Consider the following 23,835-nt stretch of genomic DNA (forward strand, 5'->3'; position numbering starts at 1 on the left):
ATGATGAATGCATTCGTGAAATGTTCCAGGTTACAAACAAAAACCAAAAACCAGGCAGTGGTAGTAAGCGCCTGTAATCCCAATACTCGGGACAGCGGCAGAGAGAATGTCAGAGAGAGCATGTGCGAGCCATAGAGAGAAAGAGAGAGAGAGAGACAGAGAGAGAGAGAGAGAGAGAGAGAGAGAGAGAGACAGAGGCAGGAGGGGAACAGGGCAGGCAGGCTGAGGCAGGGAGATCTGTTGAGTTCAAGGCTACCCTGGTCTACAGAGGGAGTTCCGAGACAGCCAGGGCAACAGAGAAACCCTATCTCGGAAACAAACAAAACAAATGGTGGTGAGTGGCCGAACCAAAACTATCCAACTATTGTAAAAGAGCTATCAAGTGACATTAAAACAGGAAACATAGGCTCAGCTCCCAACATCCAACTAAAAAACACTTCCTAAGCAAAGCCTCTGGACAGACGATCAGATCTTCCTCTTGGGGGTTCAGTCAGGTTGAGGTGTTTTGACAATGATAATTATATCTCACCTTCCCAGAAATAACCCACCTCTGGCATGCTATTCTTGGCTAGTGGTAAAAAGCACTGGGGTTCAGTCAGGTATGGCAATATTATATGCCCAGGTCTGGGGGTGACTCAGGTAGCACAACTGTGAATTAGTGGCTACCCTGGGTTGCAAAAAAATGGGTTCTATGGTCAGGTTCCAATCCAGGTCCATTCAATTAACAGCTATCCAAACTGCAACATGTTGGTTAAACTGGCACCTGTTTTCTGGATGCTAAATGAGAAAATGATTCCAGTATCTACCTCAAGTAGTTCCTTCGTTTATGTTTCTTTCTCCCCCCACCGCACCTCCCCCCCCACACACAAACACAGCAAATGTTCAGTATAACTGTCATCCTGTTACTGTCTTCTCTTATGATCGCTTTATAAATCTATTTTGACTTTTTTCCTCCTCTTCTTGCTCTCATCCCTTCCTATGGCTTCAATACACTGGAAACTTGCAAAACCTGTATCACTCAATAACAAGAGCTCACTCACTACACTTTGTGCCTTTTCATGCACTTCCTTCTGTCTGAAAGCTTCGCTACCATCCTGCAGAAAATTTAAACACCCGGCAAGGTCTAGCAGCAAAGTTCTTTCAGGCTCAATTTCCACAGATGGGACGGGAAGGGGAGAGCAGGTAAAACCTTTCAAAAGGCTCTTAGGGGTTGCCACTTACCTCACTAAAGACAACACAAGCAATACTGACAATAAGAATTCTAATCCTCGAGACTGTGATTTCCGAGCCCGCGCTCGTAACTACGAACATGTGCAAACCTGTGGCTTAAATATAAATAAACGGCCTGAGACTAAAGTATGAGATTTAAAAAAAAAAAAAAAAAATTTCCTAGATCGACCAGAACCCTTCAGGTGACAGACAGGAAAGAAGGACGCGCAGAAGGGAAGGTTCAGGCTCCCTCCACCCAGGGTCTGCAGAAAGAGGGAGAAGATGACAGCCGTCCAGCAAAGAAAGGGTCAGAGGCATTCGGAAGCTGAGGAAAGATGGGGTCTGAAGAGAATTTTCCCTCACAGAAGTCCCCGAGCGTTCGTCCCTCGCTCCTACCGTTGCATTCTGCCTGCCGAAGCACACCCAGGTCGCTTCGCCTTTTCCCGCGTGCACGGATCTAGCAGCTGGTTGTGCACGCACGCCTTCCCGCTTCCGGTCCTAAAGCTGCAAGCTGGCACAGCTCCGGGTGCCCCAAAGGAAGAAGTCGGCTGGCGTCTTTGCACGACTGCGCTTGCGCGTGGGCATCACGCGCTCTCCAACTCAAAACACTCGCTCCGCTCAAAACATTCACCCGGCCTGAGGAAACGCGCCTGCGCACCGCGCACCAATGGCGATCGACCTCGCTCCGGCAACTCCGCCCAGGGGCCGACACTCCCACACCCGGCCACCCGGTCCCCTCAGGCCACTACCTTCCGCAGACGGAAATGACGACGCCTCCGAGGAGAACGGAGGCGGGTTTCATTTCGGCGCCTTTCTGTCTCCCGCGGAAGCGATTGGCTGGCGTGGCACGAAAGAGGCGGGACAAATTGCCGCGGGTTCAGCACCGCCAGTGGAAGGAACCGGGAGATGCGGCGGCGCCGGGGCTGTCGCCGTGTCTGCTTTGAGTTGAGTCTCGTCCCTTCAGTCGGCTCCCTGTGCAGCTCGGATCATGCTGTTGCCCTCGGATGTAGCCAGGCTGGTATTGGGTAAGCGCCGGCCTGGGAGGGCGAGCGATCGGACCGGGCTGGGGGCAGGGTTGCTCGGGGTGGGGAAGCTTTGAGGAGTGGTCTGCTCGCGTCCAAGTTCAGACTAGCGGAGGGGCTCGGTCCCTCGGCGGCCTCGGACGTTTGACGCTCCCTGGTGTAGGGATGTCCCTGCTCGTCGTGCTGCGCGATGGAGGCGGCCGAAGGGAGAAAGAAGCTCGGCGCGGAACACCTGGGGCCTGGATTCCCAGGCACAGCCAGGCCCGCTGGGACACCTGAAGGAGTGTCGTCAGCGCGATGGACGAGGCTGCGTGTCCCCCACCCTTCCCCTTGTCAGAACCCGGACTGATAAAAGAAAAGCGGGATGGAGGATGGGGGTGGGGGGAACCCGCTTCCTTGGCCGCCCAGCGTAGCGGAAAGACTTCCCGACGCCCTTACCCATAACCCGACCTTAACACTGGGAATTTGGGACACTGGGAGGTCCCCCACACTCCTGGCCCACCATAGAGGCTTGAAACTCCGATGGCATATTTCAGAACGGCAGCGTGTCGTGTTCTTGAGCAAATATTTAAGAGGTACGACGACTGACTCCTGGTGGCACACGTTCTAGCCCTTGTCTTCCTCCATTTTCGAAAAGGGCTTGTTTATAGACCACTGGTCGGTCGGGAAATACTGTCTACGTGAAAGACTGTTTTCGTTGTTTGTCCTTTGAAAAAATAAAAGGGATTGTTCTGCAAGGAACAAGAACCCCTTAGGCTCAGAACTGGACAGTGACTTTGAGACAGTATTTGCGACATCTCTAAAAGAAAGTGGTCAAAGTATTAGGAATCCTTCTATAGTTTCCACAGCCATTACGAACATTTGCTTTGTGACCAGTCCTGTCCAAAAAATAAAAATTGCACGTTTGGCAGGACATATTTAAGAGACTATGAACGGTTCTACTGTCCATTTTTGGAGAAACTTAAATACTAAAACTAATGTTGTGAATGTTTATTTTTTCTACCTCATCAGACTTGTGTAGTTAACCTGAATTTATGCCTGTGATTTTTTAAAGTTAGCTTTCTTGTAATTTTTAAATTTATTAGGCTCATACTGTAGAACCACAGTATGTTTTCCCTCTGTACGTATTGTTTAGGTAAGAACTGTGACTTTTAGCAGTTTTGTGATCCATATAAAATTCCATGATCATAACCTCAAAAATGACTTCTCAAATTTGGTAATATAAACATTGAAAAGCGGATAATTTTTATGAGTAGTTTTCCGTTTGTTTTTTTTTTTTTTTCCTCAGATTTGATGGGATGTTTCCCTGATTTCTCTTCATTAGCTACCAGTAGGATGTCCTTCCTAGCTATAAGAAAGGGGGTGGGAAGGGGCTTTACATACTGTCAGCATATCCCCCGAAGAGAAAGTCCTGCCTTGTTAAGAAAACCTTAAGGAAATGACAGGGTCTTTCTAATTGGAGTAGTTATATTTCTGCTCCACTAACAAGCTGTAACTTTTTCTCTTGGGGCCTAGAAACTCAAGTTGTTGCTTTTCATCCTTAAAATCATCTTTGTTATTCAGATTCCACTTTCAGTGCCCTGAATTCCAGCAGGCCTCCCATGCTGTTTTGGAATTGTGATGTCTTTCCACATACTCTACTTGCAATTCATGTATACTCTTGTTACAAATATTGCTGAAACATCTAAAAATTGAACTGCTTTTGAACTTGGAATACAAAAAAAGCCTCCTGCTACTTTCAATTCTGTGATTTAGCGTCATCTTTTTATATATATGATACTTCTATCTACAGGTTTACTGCTTGCTTGGACCCTTCTGTTGTACCCCCTTACCATCTTTACCCGCCTCTCTTGATTGCTTATGGTTTTTGTCGTTGTTTGTTCTGTTGTCCTGTTCCAAACACTGCCAGTTTTTTAAGCATAAGAGGAAAAGTAATTTCACTTAGCATTCACTTCTTTTTTTTTTTTTACCCTTTAATACCAAACCATTTTCCTAACCCCTTTCTCACATTGTTCAGTGCCCTGTGTCACCCAGTAGATTTACTATTCAGTGCCCTGGGTCACCCAGTAGACTTACTAGTAAACCTGCTTGTGGCTTAGTAGCTTTACTCATTCACTTTCCTCTAGTTCTTCAGCTTACTGCACTGAGTATCCACCTAAGCGCTCTCCACTCATCCATAGCCAGCTATTTACTGCCTCCATGGAATCTTTCAAACCCTTGTAGAGACCAAGATACATTACTTGATGCCTTGCCTCTAGGTCATCAGTTTGGCTTTTACTACTAATATGTCATAGGAAGTGCTCTGTGGAACTGATTATTCTGTCTTTCTACCCGGCCTCATCTTTTCAATATTTGCGATAGACTACAGTATACTAAAGTATTTACATTTTTTCCAAATATTGTATATTTGTGTTCCTAATATACTCGTATTAAAGGTTCAGGTCAAATGTGATACCAGAAATTTCTTTCAAGTAGCTGCAGTTGATAATTTCTCCACTGTCCTATTCAAGTAACTTTCTTGGTGGGTAGAGATTTTTTTGATAAGGTACACATAACAAAATTGATAATTATAGCAATTTTTTAAGTTTATGGTTTTGTAGTATTAGTTACTACTATCTACTGCTAAATTTTCTTTCTTCCTAAACTGAAACTTTCTTATTCAGTATTCTCTATCTTGGATTCAAGCAAGAGTTTTTGGATTCAAGCTTCAGAGTTCTTAGAAACTTCAAAAATGTTAAGTTTTATGTACAAAAGAAGCACTTTCATGACTGAAGGGTTCAGATTTTTTTTTTCAATTTCACAAATAGATTAGTTTCTTTATGAGTTGGCGTCCATTCAGAAAACAGAAACTAAGTCGAATGTTTAATGTGATAGGATTTAATGAGGGAATTGGTTACACAGGTGGTACAAAAGCTTCTTAGCTTATGTAATGAGGGAACTTATAGGTTAGTTAGCACAGCAGGAAGCCATGCTAATCCAGGAGACTATAAAGCAACCCAGAGGCTACCATGTGGAAGGTGAAACTGCAGGCTTGTGATAAGGGACTGTCTATACTCAGAGCAAAGATTCTTGAGACAATCAGGGAATAAGGCTTCTACCTCCTGAATTCCAGTCTGATACAAGTCCTTGTCCTTCTAGAAACTTAGCCGGAAGCTAGCTGATAGGTGAGCAGGGTCTAGCTTCCAAAATACAATCCTAGAAAATAAAGAATTGGTTTAAGGGCAAACAGGTCCAATATTGACATATTCTTAAGAGATCAGTAGCCGTTGGTTTTATTTTCTTTTATAGTAAAGACAATGAATGATATAATAAACAGTTACCAGAATGCAGTTGTGATCGTTCTACATCTTGAATAATACCTACGCTTACTGCTGATAACTTGAAATGTTTCATGTTTATGTTACTTTATTTTTAATCTCTGTGTGTATGAGTGTGTATGAACCCACAACACATTTTGAGAGTGTGGAGCCCAGAGATATTAGGTTTCTTGGAGCTGGATTTGCAGAAAGTTGTAAACCACCATAAGTGGGTGCCAGAAATCAAACTCTGGTCCTTTGGAAGAGTAATAAACACTCTTGACTGATGAGCCATCTCTCCAGTCCAGTTTTCTATGATTCTTAACCATTTTCTCTTTTCATTTGAAGCTTGTTAACTAGTCTTTTATGCAGCACTCATACTAGGCATGTTACCGAAAGAAATTCCGACATATATGCTACCAATGTTTTGGGACATATCACCCCCTTGAACAATAATTTTCCATGCTTGGAGTAAATTCTTAAGTCTGTATCTTCCCATAAGCTAAGTCATCCCTATTTTCTCAGTGCTTTTAACCTCTCCTAAGAAATCTCTTCTAACTCCTTGGAAATTATCATTTGTAGATTAAAGCCATACATTTTATTTTTGTAGATTTAGTACTATAAGACACTGATACTTCTCTTAATAAACATTTAGTTCTTATTAAGAAATTATATTCTTTCGGGGATATTAAGCCATCAATATTGCTGGGGAATCAGTGCATGAAGGAGATATTTACACAAACAGAGCTTTGGTTCATGCTTTCTTTGGGCTCCTTTTTGTCTTTTCCTAAAAAGGCCAAGCTCTTAGAATGTTTCCCCAATTTATAAAACCCCTTGATATAGTTAAGATTTTATCTGTCATGTGATTTGATAATTGGTTATGGTCAGATGGTTAATGATGGTGGATAGGAATTTTTGTAGCACATAACCAGTTAATCATATAAACAATGGCATCACTGAACATTTTCAACATTGTTTTTGAGTTAAGATAAAGTAAAGCAAAACTTAACAAATCTAACCAAAAATTAAAGCTCAAGTTTTACCAAAGCATATTTTGAGAGTAGAACATAATGTCTCAGGTATTTCTAGATGGCTATACATTTCTAGAACAAGTAGAAGCAATACAATACAATGTATCATGAACTATCATATCTGATATTCTTTCCCCAAGGCATGCTAGCACAGTTAATCATAGTTTTTACTTTAGAACATGGAGGAGAAATTATCTTAATTTTTGTCTAAAGGCATTGCTTTACAACCTTCTTTTCACTGTCATACCCTTTAAGGAGTCTTTGTAAAGTTTTTCTAACCACCCTTCCCACAAATATTTTTAATGTCACAAATAAACTGTACATTTATCTCTTCTATTGCATAAAAATGAGAGTTTCCTATTTCTCGGAGGAGCAGTTTCTACCCCCTTTTAGGATGATGCCACTTCTTAGGAATGTATGTGCTCCAGGAAGGAAAAATGTTTAGGAGTCCTATTTCATAACGACCACCTGTCACAACTCTCAAGTGACTGAATACATCTAGGTGATTAATGCTATTAGAACTCTCTACGATGAAAAAAAAAATTATTTGGTGGATCTAATCCAAATCCAAAACCTGAAGAAAAAGTTCTGACTGCCCGATTCCAAGGTGCTTTCAGAGGTTTATATATGTTTTAAATTTGTGTTTGCAGACTACTACTGTCCATCCAAATCCTCCCTCGATCCAAATAATACTTCGGGATTACTGAGTAAATTTTTTAAAGTTGATTATATTTCACAAGCAGGAAAAGGCTTTTTTTTTTTTACAGTTGAATTGTATTATTTTGTGTGAGAGACGAAAACAGCCACATATGACAGAGAGGATGTGCACATGTGTGGAGGTCAGAAGATAACTTTCCTGATGGGCTGCCTCCCTCCACTGTGCTCTGTGGGGTTCACACGAACTCATCAGGCTTATGAAGCAGATACTGTACTAGCTGAAGCTAGCTTGCTAGGCCAGATGTATCGTTTTAATTCTTGTAATTGCAGTATGATCTTCAATGATAGCAATTGTAAAGTAGGGATAATCTGAAATAAAGGGTTTGTTTGGAGGTTTTGCCTGTTTGTTTTGGTTTGTTTGTTTGTTTTGGTTTGGTTTTTTTTTTCTAAATGCTTCTTATGGTCCAGAAAATATTTGAATATGTACTTATTTTTCTTCATATGAGTTAGAAGTTAGCAAACCTATTTGTTAACTTCAAGAAGAAAGTGATAAGCCCCAAACCATAAAGGCAGTTCCTAAAATGAGAGGACCTTTTTCCTGTTCTTCCCTTTATCAAACTCATGTGTAATGGCTTTGTAGGCCATTTTATCGGGGTTGGGTTTTTATTATTTTATTTATTTGTATGTGTTTGACTATTTTGCTTGTGTGTTTGTCTGTACTACACACATATATTGCATAGGGTCAGAAAAGGATGTTGAGGCTTCTGAAACTGGAGTTAAAAGTGGTTGATAGCTACAGTGTGGGTGCTAAAATCAGAACCCAGGCCTCTGGAAGAGCAGCACGTGCTCTTAATCAAAAACCTCATCTCCAGCTCCTGCTTTGTTTTTGTTTGTTTTGGGTTAGAACTGAGTATGTGTATATTTCTAAGTGAAGAAAGCCTTAAAATTTTAAAATAGGAAGAAACTTTAGAAATCATTTACTAAAGCTAACACTGTTTTGATTGTTATATTTTACCAGCATGGGGAAAGTATACTTAGGCTAAATAATGTAGGGGGTTACTTACAGTTATCACAGGAGACTTAGAGTATAAGCAAAGGGAATATTATAAAGAATCTTTATGAGATTAATTTGAAAAGATGGAATGTTAAGACAGCTAAAATAAAATTATAATGCAACACGGAAAGCTTCATATAGTGTGTTAGGAATTTATGGTTGGGTTTTTTCATTGCAGTGTATAATTGACATAATATAAAATTTTGGGGACTTATAATATTTCTAATATAGAATAGGACCACTAATTCCAAAACATTTGCCTATCTCCAACAAAAAATACATACTGATAACAGGCACTCTCAGTTTCCCCATCCTCCAGTTACCTATTTTTTATGTATTAATTTGCTGTTTGGACATCACATATAATTGAAATATTGTGGCTTTCATATGTAGCATGATTTCAAGAGTGATTCAGGTCATGATGGGTATTAGAATTTCTGTCCCAGTGTATATGGTATAATTGAATGTCTTTTCATGAGTTGTATTATCTTTGCAAAGATTTTTCTCATTTCTTTGATTGTATTTTTATTAATGTCCCTTTCAAGTTCTAGTTTTGTTTCTAGCATCTACCACATAAATGATATGTAAATATTTTCTTACATTTTAAAAGTTATTGTTTTACTTTGCCTTATCCTTATAAGCATAGAAATTTGAAATGTTGATATTCAGCTTATCTCTTTCTTTGGTTGATTGTGTTTCAGGTGCTATACCTGAATATATCATTGTTTAACCATTATATCTTTGTTCAATCCAAGACCAAAAAAAATTCTCTTTTTTGTTGTTTGTTTTCCTAAACATTTTTATAATCTTAGAGTTTACAATTAGGTATTTTATTTTAGGGGGGTTAATTTTTTAATAGAGTGGGATTTGGGGACCAGCTTCATTTTTGCAAGCAGATTGTTACATCATGAGTTATTAAAAGACTATTCTTGCCAGGTGGTAGTGGCATATGCTTTTAATTCTAGAAGGCAGAGGAAGGCAGATCTCTTGAGTGTGAGTCCAGCCTAGTCTACAGAGTGTGTTCCAGGACAGCCAAGGATATACAGAGAAACCCTGTCTCAAACAAACAAAAAAACTATTCTTTCTTTTCCTCCAGTGGGCTTTTTTGATAACTTTAATACAGACCAAATGGTTACCAACCTTTAGCCTTCACTTTGTTAGGTTGAAGTTCTTATTGGAATTGCTATCAAGAATATCCTTTTGACCTTTAACACGGTATATATTGATCTCTCTTTGATTTGATAAATCATGAAGTGGCTAGTCAAACACAGATAAGTGATCCTGAGAGAATGTGGTTTTTGGATAATCCAGTCATCATATGTATGCATCCCCTCAACTAGTTATTGTGGAAGTCATGGAGTAGTGGAATACACTTACTCACTATTTCCCTGCTGGTTTTCTCCAAGTTTACTATGTACTGGTTGTACTTTGTCAAAGATCTCTTTTTACAAGCTTAACTAGAATTGGGTCCTATGAAGGAACTTGTGGTCATAACCATGCTTTATACTGGAACACAACCTACTGAAAGGCTGTAAAACACTGCCATATTTTGCTTGAGGCTCCACTTACGGTTTTCCTACAGACTAGCAGTTTTAAGAGTACAGAGTTTACTGAAAGTATTCAAACTTTTATTCTTTTCATTTAGGTTATTTACAACAAGAAAATCTCACATCTACTTGCCAGACTTTTATTTTGGAAAGTTCAAATTTAAAAGAATATGCAGAACACTGTACTGATGAAGGTTTTATTCCAGCCTGCTTACTGGTAAGTTACTACTCGTTTCAGAAAATGTTCATTACTAACCAACACAGAAGACTGTAAAGCACAGCCTTAATGTGAGCTTTGTAAGGAGGAACTGTGCCATATGTCTGTTGTCCTATCGATTGGAAACCTAAGATAATCACTGGATCACTTGAGCCCAGGGACTTAGGGACAGCCTGGGCATCATAACAAGACCCTTGTCATTCATCAGCCAAGTCAACTTTGGCAAAAGCTACATGACTTATCACTGTGTAATTTGCATAACTGAGAAACAGAGATTTAGCCAGGTGGTATACATCTACACTGCAGGTTTTAGAAGGCTGAAGCGGGGATGGTTATCATCATTTTCAGACCAATTTGGGCTACACAGCAAGAAGCAGTGGTGGCGCATGCCTTTAACCCCAGCACTTGGGAGGCAGAGGCAGGTGGATTTCCAAGTTCGAGGCCAATCTGATCTACAGAGTGAGTTCCAGGACAGCCAGGACTAAACAGAGAAACCCTGTCTCGAAAAACCAAGATAAATAAATAAATTAAGTAAATTAAATTAAATTAAAAAGTTATTGTCATGGGGCTGGAGAGATGGCTCAGAGGTTAAGAGCACTGACTGCTCTTCCAGAGGTCCTGAGTTCAATTCCCAGCAACCACATGGTGGCTCACAACCACAGCAATGGGATTTGATGCCCTCTTCTGGTGTGTCTGAGGACAGTGATGGTAAATACTCACATATATAAAATAAATAAAGTCTTTTAAAAGAAATTGTTACCTTTTTTAGATATCTAAATATAAAGAGAATATTCTGGAATTACATGGTTTCATATGGTATTAGTAGATGTATGTTAAGGATAGTTCCTTAGTGGGATTTTAGCTATTAATGGTCATTTTTCTGTAAGAAGCCTAAAAGAATCTCCAAAGCTGAAGTTTACCAAGTATGTAGGATACAAAATACACAAAATTCCACTCTACTTTAACATACCTGCAATGAACAGTTTTTTCAGTTTTTAAAGTACCTATTTATAATAACAAACAGAATGCTTGAGTAACCTAACAAAATATATGTGTAATGTTGGCTAAAAGCTGCTTGAAAAAAAATGTGAATAAAATGAACATTGTATGTGTAAATTAGCAATTCAGTACTGTTGAGTCAACTCTCCCTAATTTCACTTGTAGATTGATCAGTCAGAATCCCCACAGTTTTATAGAAAGTAACATGCTGAATTCTGAATTTTATGTAGAAAAATGATTGGGAATACCACAAACAATTCTGAATAATTTGAAAGAGTTTGAGAACTAAAAGAGATGGCTGTAGCACCCGTTTGCTCTTTCATACCCAGCACCCCTGTCTGGTGGCTCTTACTGAACTCACCTCACAACTTTCTTTTACTGCAGTTCCTTGGGATCATACTCCCTCTTTTGGCTTCCCTGGACACTTGCACACTCAAACAAAAATAAAATAAATCTTGAAGAGTCAGAACACTGTATCATTTTAAAGTGTCAAGATCAAGAAAAAGACTGGAAAACTCACATACCAGAAGTAACTAATAAAACATAATGCTTAAGTATAATCTAAAATTCTAGATTCACATTTCAGAGAAAACTTCCAAACCCTGAATAAGTTCCAGTAGTTTCATGCTAATGTTACTTTTAGTGCTGATAAAAGTATTTTGTTTATATAAGATGCCAGTACTATAAGATACTAAGAATGAGCTTCTGAACTCTAAAACAGTCTTTAGGCTTTTCATTGAATTTTAAAATTTTTAAAACAAAACTCTTAAATTAAAGCTTATTATAAAGTACAAAAAGGTAGATACCTTTTTTAAAGACTTATTTTTTGATTATGAATATTTGTACATGTTTGTATGAGAGTATACACACATGAATACAGGAACTCTCAGAGGTCAGAAGAGGGCCTCGGATCTCCTGGAGCTAGAGTTACAGGTAGTTGTCAGTTGTCCAGTGTTAGTGCTGGGAACTGAACCTGGGCCTCTAAAAGGGTAATATACCCTAACCCTCGGGACCTTCTCTCCAGTTAAGTAAACTGAGATTCTAAACATTAAAACTAAATGCACAAAGTTCTTATAATTGCACAGCAATGGATATTTACTGTGTTACTTTCTATTACTGAATATTTTTCTTAGTTGGGTTTCAGAACAGTAGTGAAGACAAGAAATACAATGAAATTGTAAAAAGAGAAGGAGTGGAAGAGATAATCTGTGACTATGACTTTATTCTTGTGCTAAGAGGCCAAAGGGAAGGAATATTGGTCTCTCAACACATCAGTAGTTCTCAACCAGTGGATTGTAATCCCCGGGGGAGGGGGGCTGTCAAACAACCTTTCAGTGGGGTCACCTAAGACCATCTAGAAACATGTTTTCATTATGATTTATAATAGTAGCAAAATTACAGTTATTGAAGTAGCAATGAAAATAATTTTATGGTAGAAGTCACATCATGAGGTGCTGTATAAAGGCTCACAGTGTTAGGAAGGCTAGATGATGTCAGTGGAGATGATTGTTACTATACAGAGGGAAACCATTTCTTCATCGATCATTGAGCAGTAACTACTTACTAGTTACTTATTACACTTCATTATTAGAAAGAAATAAAAAGCCAGGGTGTGATTACTTAGTAAATCTGCCTTCTCAAGCTTCGTGGTGACTAAGTAGTCTCCATCTGAGCTGTATCCCAGTTTCATTTTTACTTCTGTGAGTTAGGATCTCTTTAAGTTACTTGAGCTGGTCTTGAACTTTCTCTGTAACTCTAACAGAACTTGACTTACAGCCCTTCCGCTTTAACCTTCCAAGTACTTCGGAATACAGGCTCATTCCATATGCCTTAACCCCAGTACTGAGGGAGCCAGGACCAGCCTGGGATTTATAGTAAGATGAAAAAATAATGTAGTATTGAACATAATTGCCTCATACATCTTTCTCAGTATTTTTTATATCTTCAATGTTGTCCAAAATAAGAGTTTTATACTAGTATGTCTGCAGTCAGTTTGTTCCATGCTGTTACTGTTTTGAAATCAGAACTCTTATTTCCAAAATCCTTGCTCTTTTCTAGCCTTAAGTGTATAATCATACTGTTATAACAGAGTACTCATGAATTGTAGTCATAAGAGAAGGAAAGACATGTAGGTATGTTGTTGACAGAAATAAGAACAAAAATGTACTACTGCTCCTTAGGAAGGATATTTCGCATACACTTATTTTTAAAACTTCATTTTTACATGGTTTACATGGCTTTCAGGTCAGCCAAAACAGGTTCTCCATGGATCCTTTTAAACAGTATAACAAAATACTCCTGGCTGGAACTGAGTTTATAACTGTGCTTCTTGTTTTACATAAGGACTCGTGTCACTGTTCAGACAGGCAGAGATCTTTCTCTCAGATATGCTACACATACCTGTAATGACTGTTGGTAACCTGTTGCTCTACCCTTTCCTCACAGGATTTTCTGCAGTCTAGATCTTTCATTGGCTTTTATGGTGGGAAAGTGGTAAATTGTATGGTTTTGGTAATGCTTGGATCTTTTTGCCTTTCAGTCCTTATTTGGGAAAAACTTGACAACAATTTTGAATGAGTATGTAGCTATGAAAGCAAAAGGTAAGAACTTGGATATTGTTGTTTTAAGATACTGTCTCATTAAAAACCTTGAAAAAACTTAATTTTATTCTGGTAAGACATATTTTACTAAGCCAGGTGGTGGGGCTACATACCTTTAGTCCCAGCCCTTGGGAGGCAGAGGCAGGCAGATCTCTGTGAGTAAAAGATACACACACACACACACACACACACATACATACTTTACTGGGAAACAGAATTTATTTCTGCTTATGTTGAGTAAAACCAATTCTAAAACTTCTTTGTTAACTTACCAACATAGGCCAAAACTCATATTTTAAAATGAAATAAAACTTAGCTCTAGGTTATTTATACTGATAAACAAATCAGTGTTATTTGCTAAAATACTTTGAACTGATAATTTAATTTTGACTTCTGTGTAATATGAGGTTACCCATAGGACTCAGTCAAAAAAAATTAGCTCATAGTTAACAACATGAAATAATAATTCTTCAAATTTCTGATGAGTCAGAGGGGACTCTCTTGACATTGTTTCATATCATCAAAACTATTACTGTTAGATTAATTGTCATAAGATAATAGCCAGAGGAAAAGTAGCTTTACCTTTATTGATGATAACTAGATGTGTAAGGATTGTGTTAGGTGCAGTATGTTATATCTGAGTCTTTAACCCAATAAAAAGTATTGCTCATAGATGTTTTTAATACAGATGTCAAGGATTAAATTTGCACACATAAGAGTTTGTATAACTTTCTGATAATATTGTTTGCTTTTCTCTAATACAAAGAAGAGATAAGATTATTAGCCTTACAAGTTTTTTAGATATACATTCTCATTTGTATTTGCTTTGCTTCTCTGTGGTTTAAAAAATAAAGCCACCTCATTATACACTTGCATACTGTTATAAATAGGTTTATTTCTCAATTTTTTTTTTTTTTTTTGGTTTTTCAAGACAGGGTTTCTCTGTGTAGCCCTGGCTGTTCTGGAACTCACTCTGTAGACCAGGCTGGTCTCGAACTCAGAAATCCTCCTGCCTCTGCCTCCTAAGTGCAGGGATTAAAAGCGTGTGCCACCACCGCCCGGCCTCAATTTCCACTGTAACTTCAACAACTTAGAGACAAGGTTTTTGTTTTTTCCTGTTATTATCTATGTCTTTGTTCAAATTGAAAATGATTTTTTTCAACTGAGTTTATTTCCTCTTATTTAGAAACATCAAATGATGTCCCAACAATAATGTCATCTCTGTGGAAAAAGCTAGACCACACACTCTCTCAGATCAGGTACTGTGCCCATTAAGATGTGGTGATTTATAAATGCAAATACACTTTGGCTATAGAACTTCTTAAGACCTTTTAATATATCCTTATAACATCTTTTTAATTTCAGAGTTTTCTAGAGTGTAGTTGAGGTTCTTATTCTAAACTTAAAATAAGCTGAAACAAGTTGATACTTTCATTAGATTATTTACACATGAGGGAATTTTAATATACAAAAATTTAATGACATCCCCAACTTTGCATACCAATTTAGAAATACTTTAGACCAAGATACAAATTCCTTTAGACAACCATTTCTTCATTACATATTCAGAAAATTGTTGACTTAATTGGTTCTTTCTGGAATTTTCTAGTTTTTTCTCATGGTATGAATACTTATACTGTTTATATAGTTCACAGCTTTGGAATGCCAGGTACAGCATCCTTGGAAAGATACCAGCCCTATTGCTATAAGTTCTGGACATTTCTTATGTGATGATAGCCTCTCAATGAAAAACTCTTGCTCTCAAAACTACAAGTGAATATTTCATATAACTTCCATAGAGGCCTCATTTTTAACCTTCTATGTGGACTAATGGCTCCAAATGGTTTTATCCTAGCAGTGAACCACATCTTAGTTGCTAGTTTTGTCTTTATATTTCTTTGCCTAACTCATTCTTCTGCCTTTGGAAATAATCTTCAAAAGATTTTTACAGCATCTATAGAGGTGACAGACTATAATAGTATCTGCTATACAAACATGAGGAGCTGAGTTTGGCTCGCAGTACTAGATACAAAACTGTGTACAGTGGTGGGTTCCTATAGCTCCAGTACTGGTTAGTAGGGAAGAGAAACACCTGAAAACCTGAAGGCCATTGGACAGTCACCCTAGCCATGTTGAGAACTTCAGTTTTGATGAAAGATCTGATTCAAAAAAGAAAGGTAATGAGAAATTAAGGAAAGAGTCCAATATTACCTCTATATTTCATTCATTGAGTGTGCCACACATGTACACACACTGTACACCAAGGACACATACTGCACACACATAACCAAAAATAGAAGACTTTTACAACTCAAGTCTCTTAAAGTCACTGAGTTTTGAGGGTTTAGTGGGAGGTGTTTGTTTTGGTAAGTTGTAGATAAAAAATAAGATTAATTTTACCCAAGTTTTCTCAAAACTTTTGTGTGTTCCTAAAATCTTTGTTAAAAACAATTATTTACAGTAAAAGAATTAGCTTCTACTGTGAATTTTCTATGTGTGCTTTTCTACATATATGGAGGTTCAACAAAATAATTTCATGATATGACAACAGGATGTCCTTGAACTCTGAGATCCTAAAGTATTGATATATGTGAATCACATTTTTTAGGACAGTTTCTGTCATTATAAAATTGAATTGAAGCCGGGCAGTGGTGGCACACACCTTTAATCCCAGCACTTGGGAGGCAGAGGCAGGCAGATTTCTGAGTTCAAGGCCAGCCTGGTCTACAGAGTGAGTTCCAGGACAGCCAGGACTACACAAACACCCTGTCTCGAAAAACCAAAATATAAGTAAATAAATAAAAGTAAAATTGAATTGAGAATGCTATATTTATATGTAGCTTACTTAAACATAACAAGTTTCTAAGGTTGGGCCAGGCTATACCTTATTATCAGAGCATTCTAGTGCATACTGATTAGATAAGAATTTGATCACCATAATTATGTTGTGTGAGTGTTTATATGGTTCTGCTTTTCTTCTTAAAGAAATCACAGTTGGATATCCCAAGAGACATGTAGACTCTTTTTATCTGAGGGAAACCACCTTTTAGCTCATAATTTACTTCAGGTCTGATGGTAACTAAGCCAAAACATATCTCATCTGAAAGTCATACTTAAAATGTAACTACTATGTTTCATTTGTTAGGAGCATGCAAAGTTCTCCAGGGTTTGCTGCCCATCAGAGAGGTTGGTATTTCATCAAGGTTCAACATTACTTTTCACTCTATTTTTGAACATTTTAACTAACAGTATACATCTATGTTTTTTTTAAGTTAACTCTTTTGTAGTACAGTCACTAGACATGTTCATGTATCATAGTTCAGGGAGTTTGCAGTGTGGCTTAGTGGTATAGGGTATAGACTGTATGTATAGGGCCTGGATTTAATCCTCAGTAATATAAAACAAAGTTAAAACTATATGTTCATGAATGTGCCTATATGCAAATATGTGATTTTCTTGTGTGTGTATATATACATATAAAGTATGTCCTAGTTTAACTCTTGCATGTCAAGTAGTAGTATCCTTAATCTTTAATTTTGGGGAAACATTATAGGTTATGGCAAAACAGGTGTACTTTGGGGTATATGAAGTTGTAATGTTTTCATTTTAGTTTGTTTCACATGAAATAGTTGCATGAAGTTATTTTATGTTTTTCAAAGCTACCTTTTAATCTATAAATCTAACATGTTACAGCATATAGGCCATGCAACATAGTGTCTTGGTCAGATTCTGAAACGCCTGACACTAAGTTAATTTTGTAATGCCCATGTGTTTCAGCTCGAACAAGAAATGGAATTGCAGAAATCAAGCGGCAGCGATGGCTGGCATCTCAAGCAGCTCCTGTCAGTTCAGAGTTACTGGTTTTACCTTATGCTTCAGGACAGTTTACTACTTCTCCTTTGATAGCCACACAAGCTATTAAACCAGCTGGCCAAGTTTCAGCTCCAGTGAGGTCAAATATTGTGGTGGTCAACCAGTCACAGCCACAAAATACTGTAACTAGTAAGTTTAAGTTTCATTCTTTAAATTCAGTTCATCCAAGTAGCTATGTCTTACTTCTATAATATAAAATCATGGCCCGAGAGAGAGATGAAAGACCGTGTAAAGACAGCAGGCAGCTGTTCAGCCACAAGAATGTAAACATAAAACTCTGGGTTTTTTTTCTCACTGTTATATAAAACTGGCTCACCTGTGTAATCCCACCAGTCAGGAGAATCAGAAATTCAAGGTCATCAGCTACATGCCTTCAAATAAAAATATTTTTTACTTAAAATCTAGAAGTCATTGTAGCTGAAGTCTACAGTTCTTTCTGTTCTAACTGAACTGCAGGCCAGTCTTGAACTCATCTAATTTTCAGTTTTGGAGTTAAATTGGGAAGACCTGATTGTATTTTTAAGCAGAATATACATTATATTTCACCATCTGTTTACTGTGAATGTCAGTCTGTCCTGGAATATATCCCCAATATCCCACCATCTTTCTGTGCTGAATGTTCTGTATATTCTCAGTTGAGTCTTAGAGCTAGAAAAAAGGTAGTGATTATGGTCTAATTCAGATCATGCTTGTTGTATGTATGTGTGTTGTATGTATACGTGTATGTATACATGGTGAAGTGAAAACAGGGTAGTAAGAAGTAGGAAGCTTGTTTAGTATGTGCTTTGGTATTAGAATTCAGGGTTCATCTCTTATTTCTGAGTCGAGTAATTTTGCCACCCATTAAGACTGCTGATTTCGAGCCAGGCATGGTGGCGCATGCTTTTAATCCCAGCACTTAGGAGGCAGAGGCAGGCGGTAGATTTCTGAGTTTGGGGACAGCCAGGGCTGTCTATATGGAGAAACCCTGTCTCGAAAAATCAAAAAAAAAAAAAAAAAGACTGCTCATTTCAGGCATAGTGGAGATGCCAGTAATCCCACCACTGGGGAGGCAGAAACATGTAGGTCTCTGACTTCCAGGCTGGCTGGGTCTACAGAGAGAGTTCCAGGATAGCCGAGGCTACACACAGAAACCCTGCCTTGAAAAATAACAACAACAAAAAGATTGTTCATTTCTATCTTTCGCCAAACCCTGTTCTATACTAGAAGCATTCAGTTGATTCTTATACTTTTTTCCTTTGTGTTTCCTTCCTATTGTGTCAAGTACATAGGGACCATATTGCATTCATCTTATCATCTTGTATACTGCCTTGCTCATAGTTGTACTCAGAAAATGTTTTTTGGGTTTTAATATACAATAATAGTCAGTATCTAATGCTTGTCATCTCATTACAAGTTAATAAACTTTGTGTTTCTTTGGCTTACTGTGCTTTCTTAAGATACAGCTGGAGAGTCTTTGAATGTTGTCCCTGGTCCTCAGGAAAGGAAAACTCAAAGCAGTCTAATGTCTCCTGGGAGGCGTAAAAGGTAACATTTTATATAATCAGTGCATTGTCTATAGACACTTAAAAACAGACAAAAGACAACTTAGTGAATATTTATATTGTGAATAAATTAGTAAATTTAGATTCTTGAAAAGCATTCCAAACACATCTTTTCCAATATTGTGACTTCCCTGAATATGAGATGTGTCTTTTAATCAATGGTTTATAACTTACTGTTGAGTAACTTTCTGTGGTGATGTGCAGAATAATGGTATAGCTTATGACAGGTCTTAACTCATTTGTACAGTGTTTTCCTAAATGAGTATAATGTTACTTTTATGATCCAAAAGAATACATGGAGTTAAATCATGACAGCATGTTTTTAGGTGTATTATGGTCCACAAGAATTATGAAGCTTTAAATCATGAAAGCATGTATATTTTTCCTGTTCTTCTTCAGCTTGTATTAAAAAAAAATATCAGCAGTCAGAGTTCTAAATGGCTTTTATCTGATTCTTATCTGCCAACCAATTTTTTTTTTTGTTTGGTTGGGTTTTTTTTTTTTTTTGGTTTTTCGAGACTGGGTTTCTCTGTGTAGTCCTGGCTGTCCTGGAACTCACTCTGTAGACCAGGCTGGCCTCGAACTCAGAAGTCAGCCTGCCTCTGCCTCCCAAGTGCTGGGATTAAAGGCATGCGCCACTACCGCCTGGCCCAATAATTTTTTTTGATTAGAGTTTTTAACTTCTCAACCACATAAAATAGTAATACTTTATTAATAATATTTTCAGAAACTTTGAACTTTTTACTATAAAGTCCGTGAATATTTAAAACTTTTTTCATAAACTCTCTAATAAAATGGTTCACATCCCATCATAAGATAAGTGGTGGAGTTTAGAATGTAGCTTACTGGGAAAACATGCATAGCATGTGTGAAGTCTTAGGATAAATTCTCATTACCACTAAATAAAGAAGGAAAAAGGGATAAAAGTACAAAGTTTATACACCTAAGACCACAGAGCTAATTTTGTTTGGGGGGGGCGGGGGTTATTTTTTGTTTTTTCATTCGTTTTCTTTTTCTTTCCTTTTCATCTTTATTTTTTTGTTGTTGTTTTGGTTTTTAAAGATTTATTTATTTATTATATGTACATATACTGTCGCTGTCTTCAGACACCCCAGAAGAGGGTATCAGATCTCATTATGGATGGTTGTGAGCCACCATGTAGTTGCTGGGATTTGAACTCAGGACCTTCGAAAGAGCAGTCAGTGCTCTTTACCACTGAACAATCTCTTCAGCCCTATTTTGTTGTTTTTTAATAGAAGTCAAATTCATTACATCTGAATCCATGTCTGGTAATGCTTTTCTGCTTTACTGCTTTTCTGACTTTGTTCTTATGAAAAGAGAAAAAAATGTGCCTACTACCACAATAATCTCAAAATTTGTATATATATATAATCATTGATCTATTAAACGGGTACTAAAATACAAGCTTTATAATTTATTTCAGTGAATCACAAAAGAAAAGTTTCACGTCATCTGGACCGCATTCATCAAGGAATTTTCAGGATCCAAATGCATTTACAGTAGAAAAAGTAAGTGACCTTCCTAAAATTCAGTTGAAATATTCTCAAGTTTAAAAACACTGATGTGGGGCTGGCGAGGTGGCTCAGTAGGTAAGAGTACTGACCTCTTCCAAAGGTCCTGAGTTCAAATCCCATCAACCACATGATGGCTCACAACCACCCTTTTTTTGGTTTTCTTTTTTATTTATTTATTACAAGTACACTGTAGCTGTCTTCAGACGCACCAGAAGAGGGCATCAGATCTCATTACGGGTGGTTGTGAGCCACCATGTGGTTGCTGGGATTTGAACTCAGGACCTTCAGAAGAGCAGTCGGTGCTCTTACCCGCTGAGCCATCTCACCAGCCCTCACAACCACCCTTAATGAGACCTGACATCCTCTAACCCATCTGAAGATATCTACAGTGTATTTACTTATAATAATAAATAAATCTTTTTTTTAAAAAAACAACACTGATGTATGTATAAATAGTTAGGTGTACTTATGTGTTTGGTATGAATATGAGAACAACAGGATTGCCTAGGGAGTAGGGAATTGTAACTGGAAAGTAGCAAATTAGAGAACACACATGTGGCAAATGTACCAAGTAAAAATTATTTGTGATTGCTAGTTCCTGCAATTTAGTTGTACATTTTACCAGGATCAGATAATTGAGGACCTTGTGTGGCATAGGAAAAAGTGTAGAACTGCATTCTGGATGGTGAAGACCAAGTTGGTGAAAGATCTGTGACAACACTTCTGAATTGCAAAATACTTTGGTCTGAATGCAGATGGAGGCACCAGAACTTATGTTTCTTTCTACTGATGTTTATCAAAACTAGCCACTGCTATTGATTTGGTTTTGTGACATTTTGTCTTTTTAATTATTTATTTAGAATAGAGATCTTGTTATATGTTCCAAATTGAACATAAATTCCTAACTCCAGTTTATAATTTTATCTCAGCTCCTCAAGTTGCTCAGACCAAAAAAAAAAAAAAAATGTGATCACAAAAAGCGATTTGGGTTTGGTTTGGTTGAGTTGGGTTTTCGTGAATAATGTAATACTCTTTCCTATCTTTTACTAGTTTTGATTTTCTTTTTCAGCAAATGGTCATTGAAAATGCAAGAGAGAAAATATTAAGCAACAAATCTCTTCAAGAAAAACTAGCAGAAAACATAAATAAGTTTTTGACTAGGTGAGCTATATGATTCAAATCTGATTGTTTTTATCTAATCACCCAACTGCACTAACTGTTTTCTTGATTTTCCTTTTCTTTGTTACAGTGATAGTAGTACTGCTCAAGTACCTAAACAGACAGATAGCAACCCGACAGAGCCAGAAACGTCAATTGATGAACTCCTAGGACTTCCGGTATGGGTGTGGGGATATTAGTGTGAGAAAGTGTGAGAAAAGTATAGTCGGAATGAAATAGTATTTTGGTTTTGTTTTAAAATCACTGTGAAAATATTACATGTATTCAATCTAATTTAAAGTGATTAAAATAGACTGTTCATTCATTACAAATGTAATCTGTTTCTGGACACATTTGAATAGAGAATGCAATGTTCAAGCCAGCAGATGTCTTGGAATTATGGGAGTCGAGGAAACACAGGGTACTGAGATTGTCTAAGTGCACCGGCCTCCATACTTTGAAAACTCTATAGACATTAAATACCTTGCCAAAGGTGTGGCAATGGACATGAAGTAATTTGCTGAAACTTCAGGCTTCTTAGTTCTTACAGCAGCAAACTTAACAGCAGATAGATGGTTCCAGAGATCTCAGCTCTGAACTTATCAGGTGATGGTAGGCTCACCTAGTCACAGAGAACAGTTTATGGAGGACTATTGCCAACTATATCCTGTATACCATTGGCTACCCTAGAGTAGGTAGTGGGAAAACCTGAGCAACCCACAGACCGAGAGATGAGAAAAGCTGAAATAAAGACAGCTCTGTCAGATCTAAGACACTTATGCGGTATGGATTCGGACCAGCAGAGATCATAGGAAACAGAAGTTCCCAAGAGATTCCCACCCTGAATCTCTTTACTCATAGATTAAATGGGGTAGATTTTTAAAAAGATAGATTTTTTTTTTAAATTGCTTCAATTTTTTTTATATATGTCCTATATCTTTCACTGTCTAAGCCAAGCACTTTTCAACATTTCTTTATCTTCATTATTCCTAGAATTCCTTCCTTCAGCTCTCCCACCCTTTATATGTGTGAAGTTGATTCTGGGATCCCTGACGTGTGATTATCCCTCGTTTTCTGGTCTCAGGGTACTTCATCTTCGTAGACTCTGTCTCAATATAGTGTCTACTTTTAGCCCTCCAAGATACTGCAAGTGACAAAGTAGGCCTTCTCTCCCTGCTGGCCTGCCGGGCACAATGGAGCACTCACTGGATCACCAAAACCTCCACTTGCCTTGAGGCTTTAGAGAACTGTGGCTTTGTCTCGTGGGTGTGTAGGACTGGTGCCAGTCTCTTCCACTCCTGACACTTGGCTTAATTTTGGGGCTGTAGCCATGTGCTCGTTCCTTTTTACTCTGTCACCATCTGTTTCTTCACACCTAACAGTTACCCGATGGCCCCTCTGTGATGTTGGATATTGTTCTTCCACACAATTCTCTTTGAGGTAGAGTCTGACCCTTCCTCTCCTCACTCTTCTCATCTGCTACAGTTTGTAATCCACTAGCCCAGGAGTGATTCTTTTAAATAAGCCTATTATTAAAATCAGAAGAAAATTTTTTGTACAGAAATATTTACACATAAAAGGTCAACAATAACAAATGTGAATAATTTCTCTGGTATTAAACCCATACTAATTCTGTTTTTACATGCCTTCATTTTTAATTTACAGAGTGAAATCCACATGTCTGAAGAAGCAATACAAGATATATTGGAGCAGACAGAATCGGACCCAGCCTTTCAGGCACTCTTTGATCTGTTTGACTATGGTAATTATTGGGTATTGATTTAACAAGTAGATACATTTTTTCTTTCCTGACTTAAGTCACCTACCCCAGAATTCAGTAACATCACCCAGGATTTCTGAAAAACTGCCTGTTTTCTAACAGCAAAAATGGACATGGGGGAAGTGGGTCTTTACTTTTACTTAGGAAAGTTCAACTATAAAAATAGAGGTTTTCATTTTGGGGTTTGGGTTTTGGTTTTGTTTGGATTTGTGAGTATTTTGACCAGTCAGCATGAGCTGTGATGAGTGTTATAATACAGGTAAATGTAAATGACCCCCAGTATACAAAGTGTTCAGCTTTGCAGTCGGAACAG

At 37.9% G+C, this 23,835-nt stretch overlaps 2 protein-coding genes across 4 annotated transcripts in view; one reads left to right on the forward strand and one right to left on the reverse strand.

The window, feature by feature from the left end:
* The window catches only part of Atm (ATM serine/threonine kinase), a 103,625-nt gene extending 101,837 nt beyond the window's left edge, over positions 1 to 1,788 (reverse strand). Inside the window, exon 1 of one of the 2 annotated variants that reach the window (XM_031344960.1) lies at positions 1,606 to 1,783. The gene's annotated coding sequence lies outside the window, so the exon portion shown is untranslated. Of the gene's footprint in view, positions 1 to 1,605 lie in introns of both variants that reach the window. The other variant, XM_031344961.1, reaches the window with a different exon arrangement.
* A 275-nt stretch (positions 1,789 to 2,063) lies between these two features.
* Positions 2,064 to 23,835, forward strand: part of LOC116073223 (protein NPAT) — a 39,235-nt gene continuing 17,463 nt past the window's right edge. For both annotated transcript variants that reach the window (XM_031344962.1, XM_031344964.1), the window contains exons 1-11: positions 2,064 to 2,234; positions 9,915 to 10,033; positions 13,572 to 13,632; positions 14,819 to 14,891; positions 16,778 to 16,818; positions 17,410 to 17,634; positions 18,945 to 19,032; positions 20,494 to 20,578; positions 21,654 to 21,745; positions 21,834 to 21,921; positions 23,408 to 23,504. In XM_031344962.1, the coding sequence (XP_031200822.1) occupies positions 2,198 to 2,234; positions 9,915 to 10,033; positions 13,572 to 13,632; positions 14,819 to 14,891; positions 16,778 to 16,818; positions 17,410 to 17,634; positions 18,945 to 19,032; positions 20,494 to 20,578; positions 21,654 to 21,745; positions 21,834 to 21,921; positions 23,408 to 23,504 (1,006 nt within the window). In that variant the 5' untranslated portion in view covers positions 2,064 to 2,197. The remainder of the gene's footprint in view (positions 2,235 to 9,914; positions 10,034 to 13,571; positions 13,633 to 14,818; positions 14,892 to 16,777; positions 16,819 to 17,409; positions 17,635 to 18,944; positions 19,033 to 20,493; positions 20,579 to 21,653; positions 21,746 to 21,833; positions 21,922 to 23,407; positions 23,505 to 23,835) is intronic.

This window comes from Mastomys coucha, unplaced genomic scaffold (genome assembly GCF_008632895.1).
Source record: "Mastomys coucha isolate ucsf_1 unplaced genomic scaffold, UCSF_Mcou_1 pScaffold23, whole genome shotgun sequence".
In the NCBI taxonomy this organism is placed as follows: domain Eukaryota; kingdom Metazoa; phylum Chordata; class Mammalia; order Rodentia; family Muridae; genus Mastomys; species Mastomys coucha.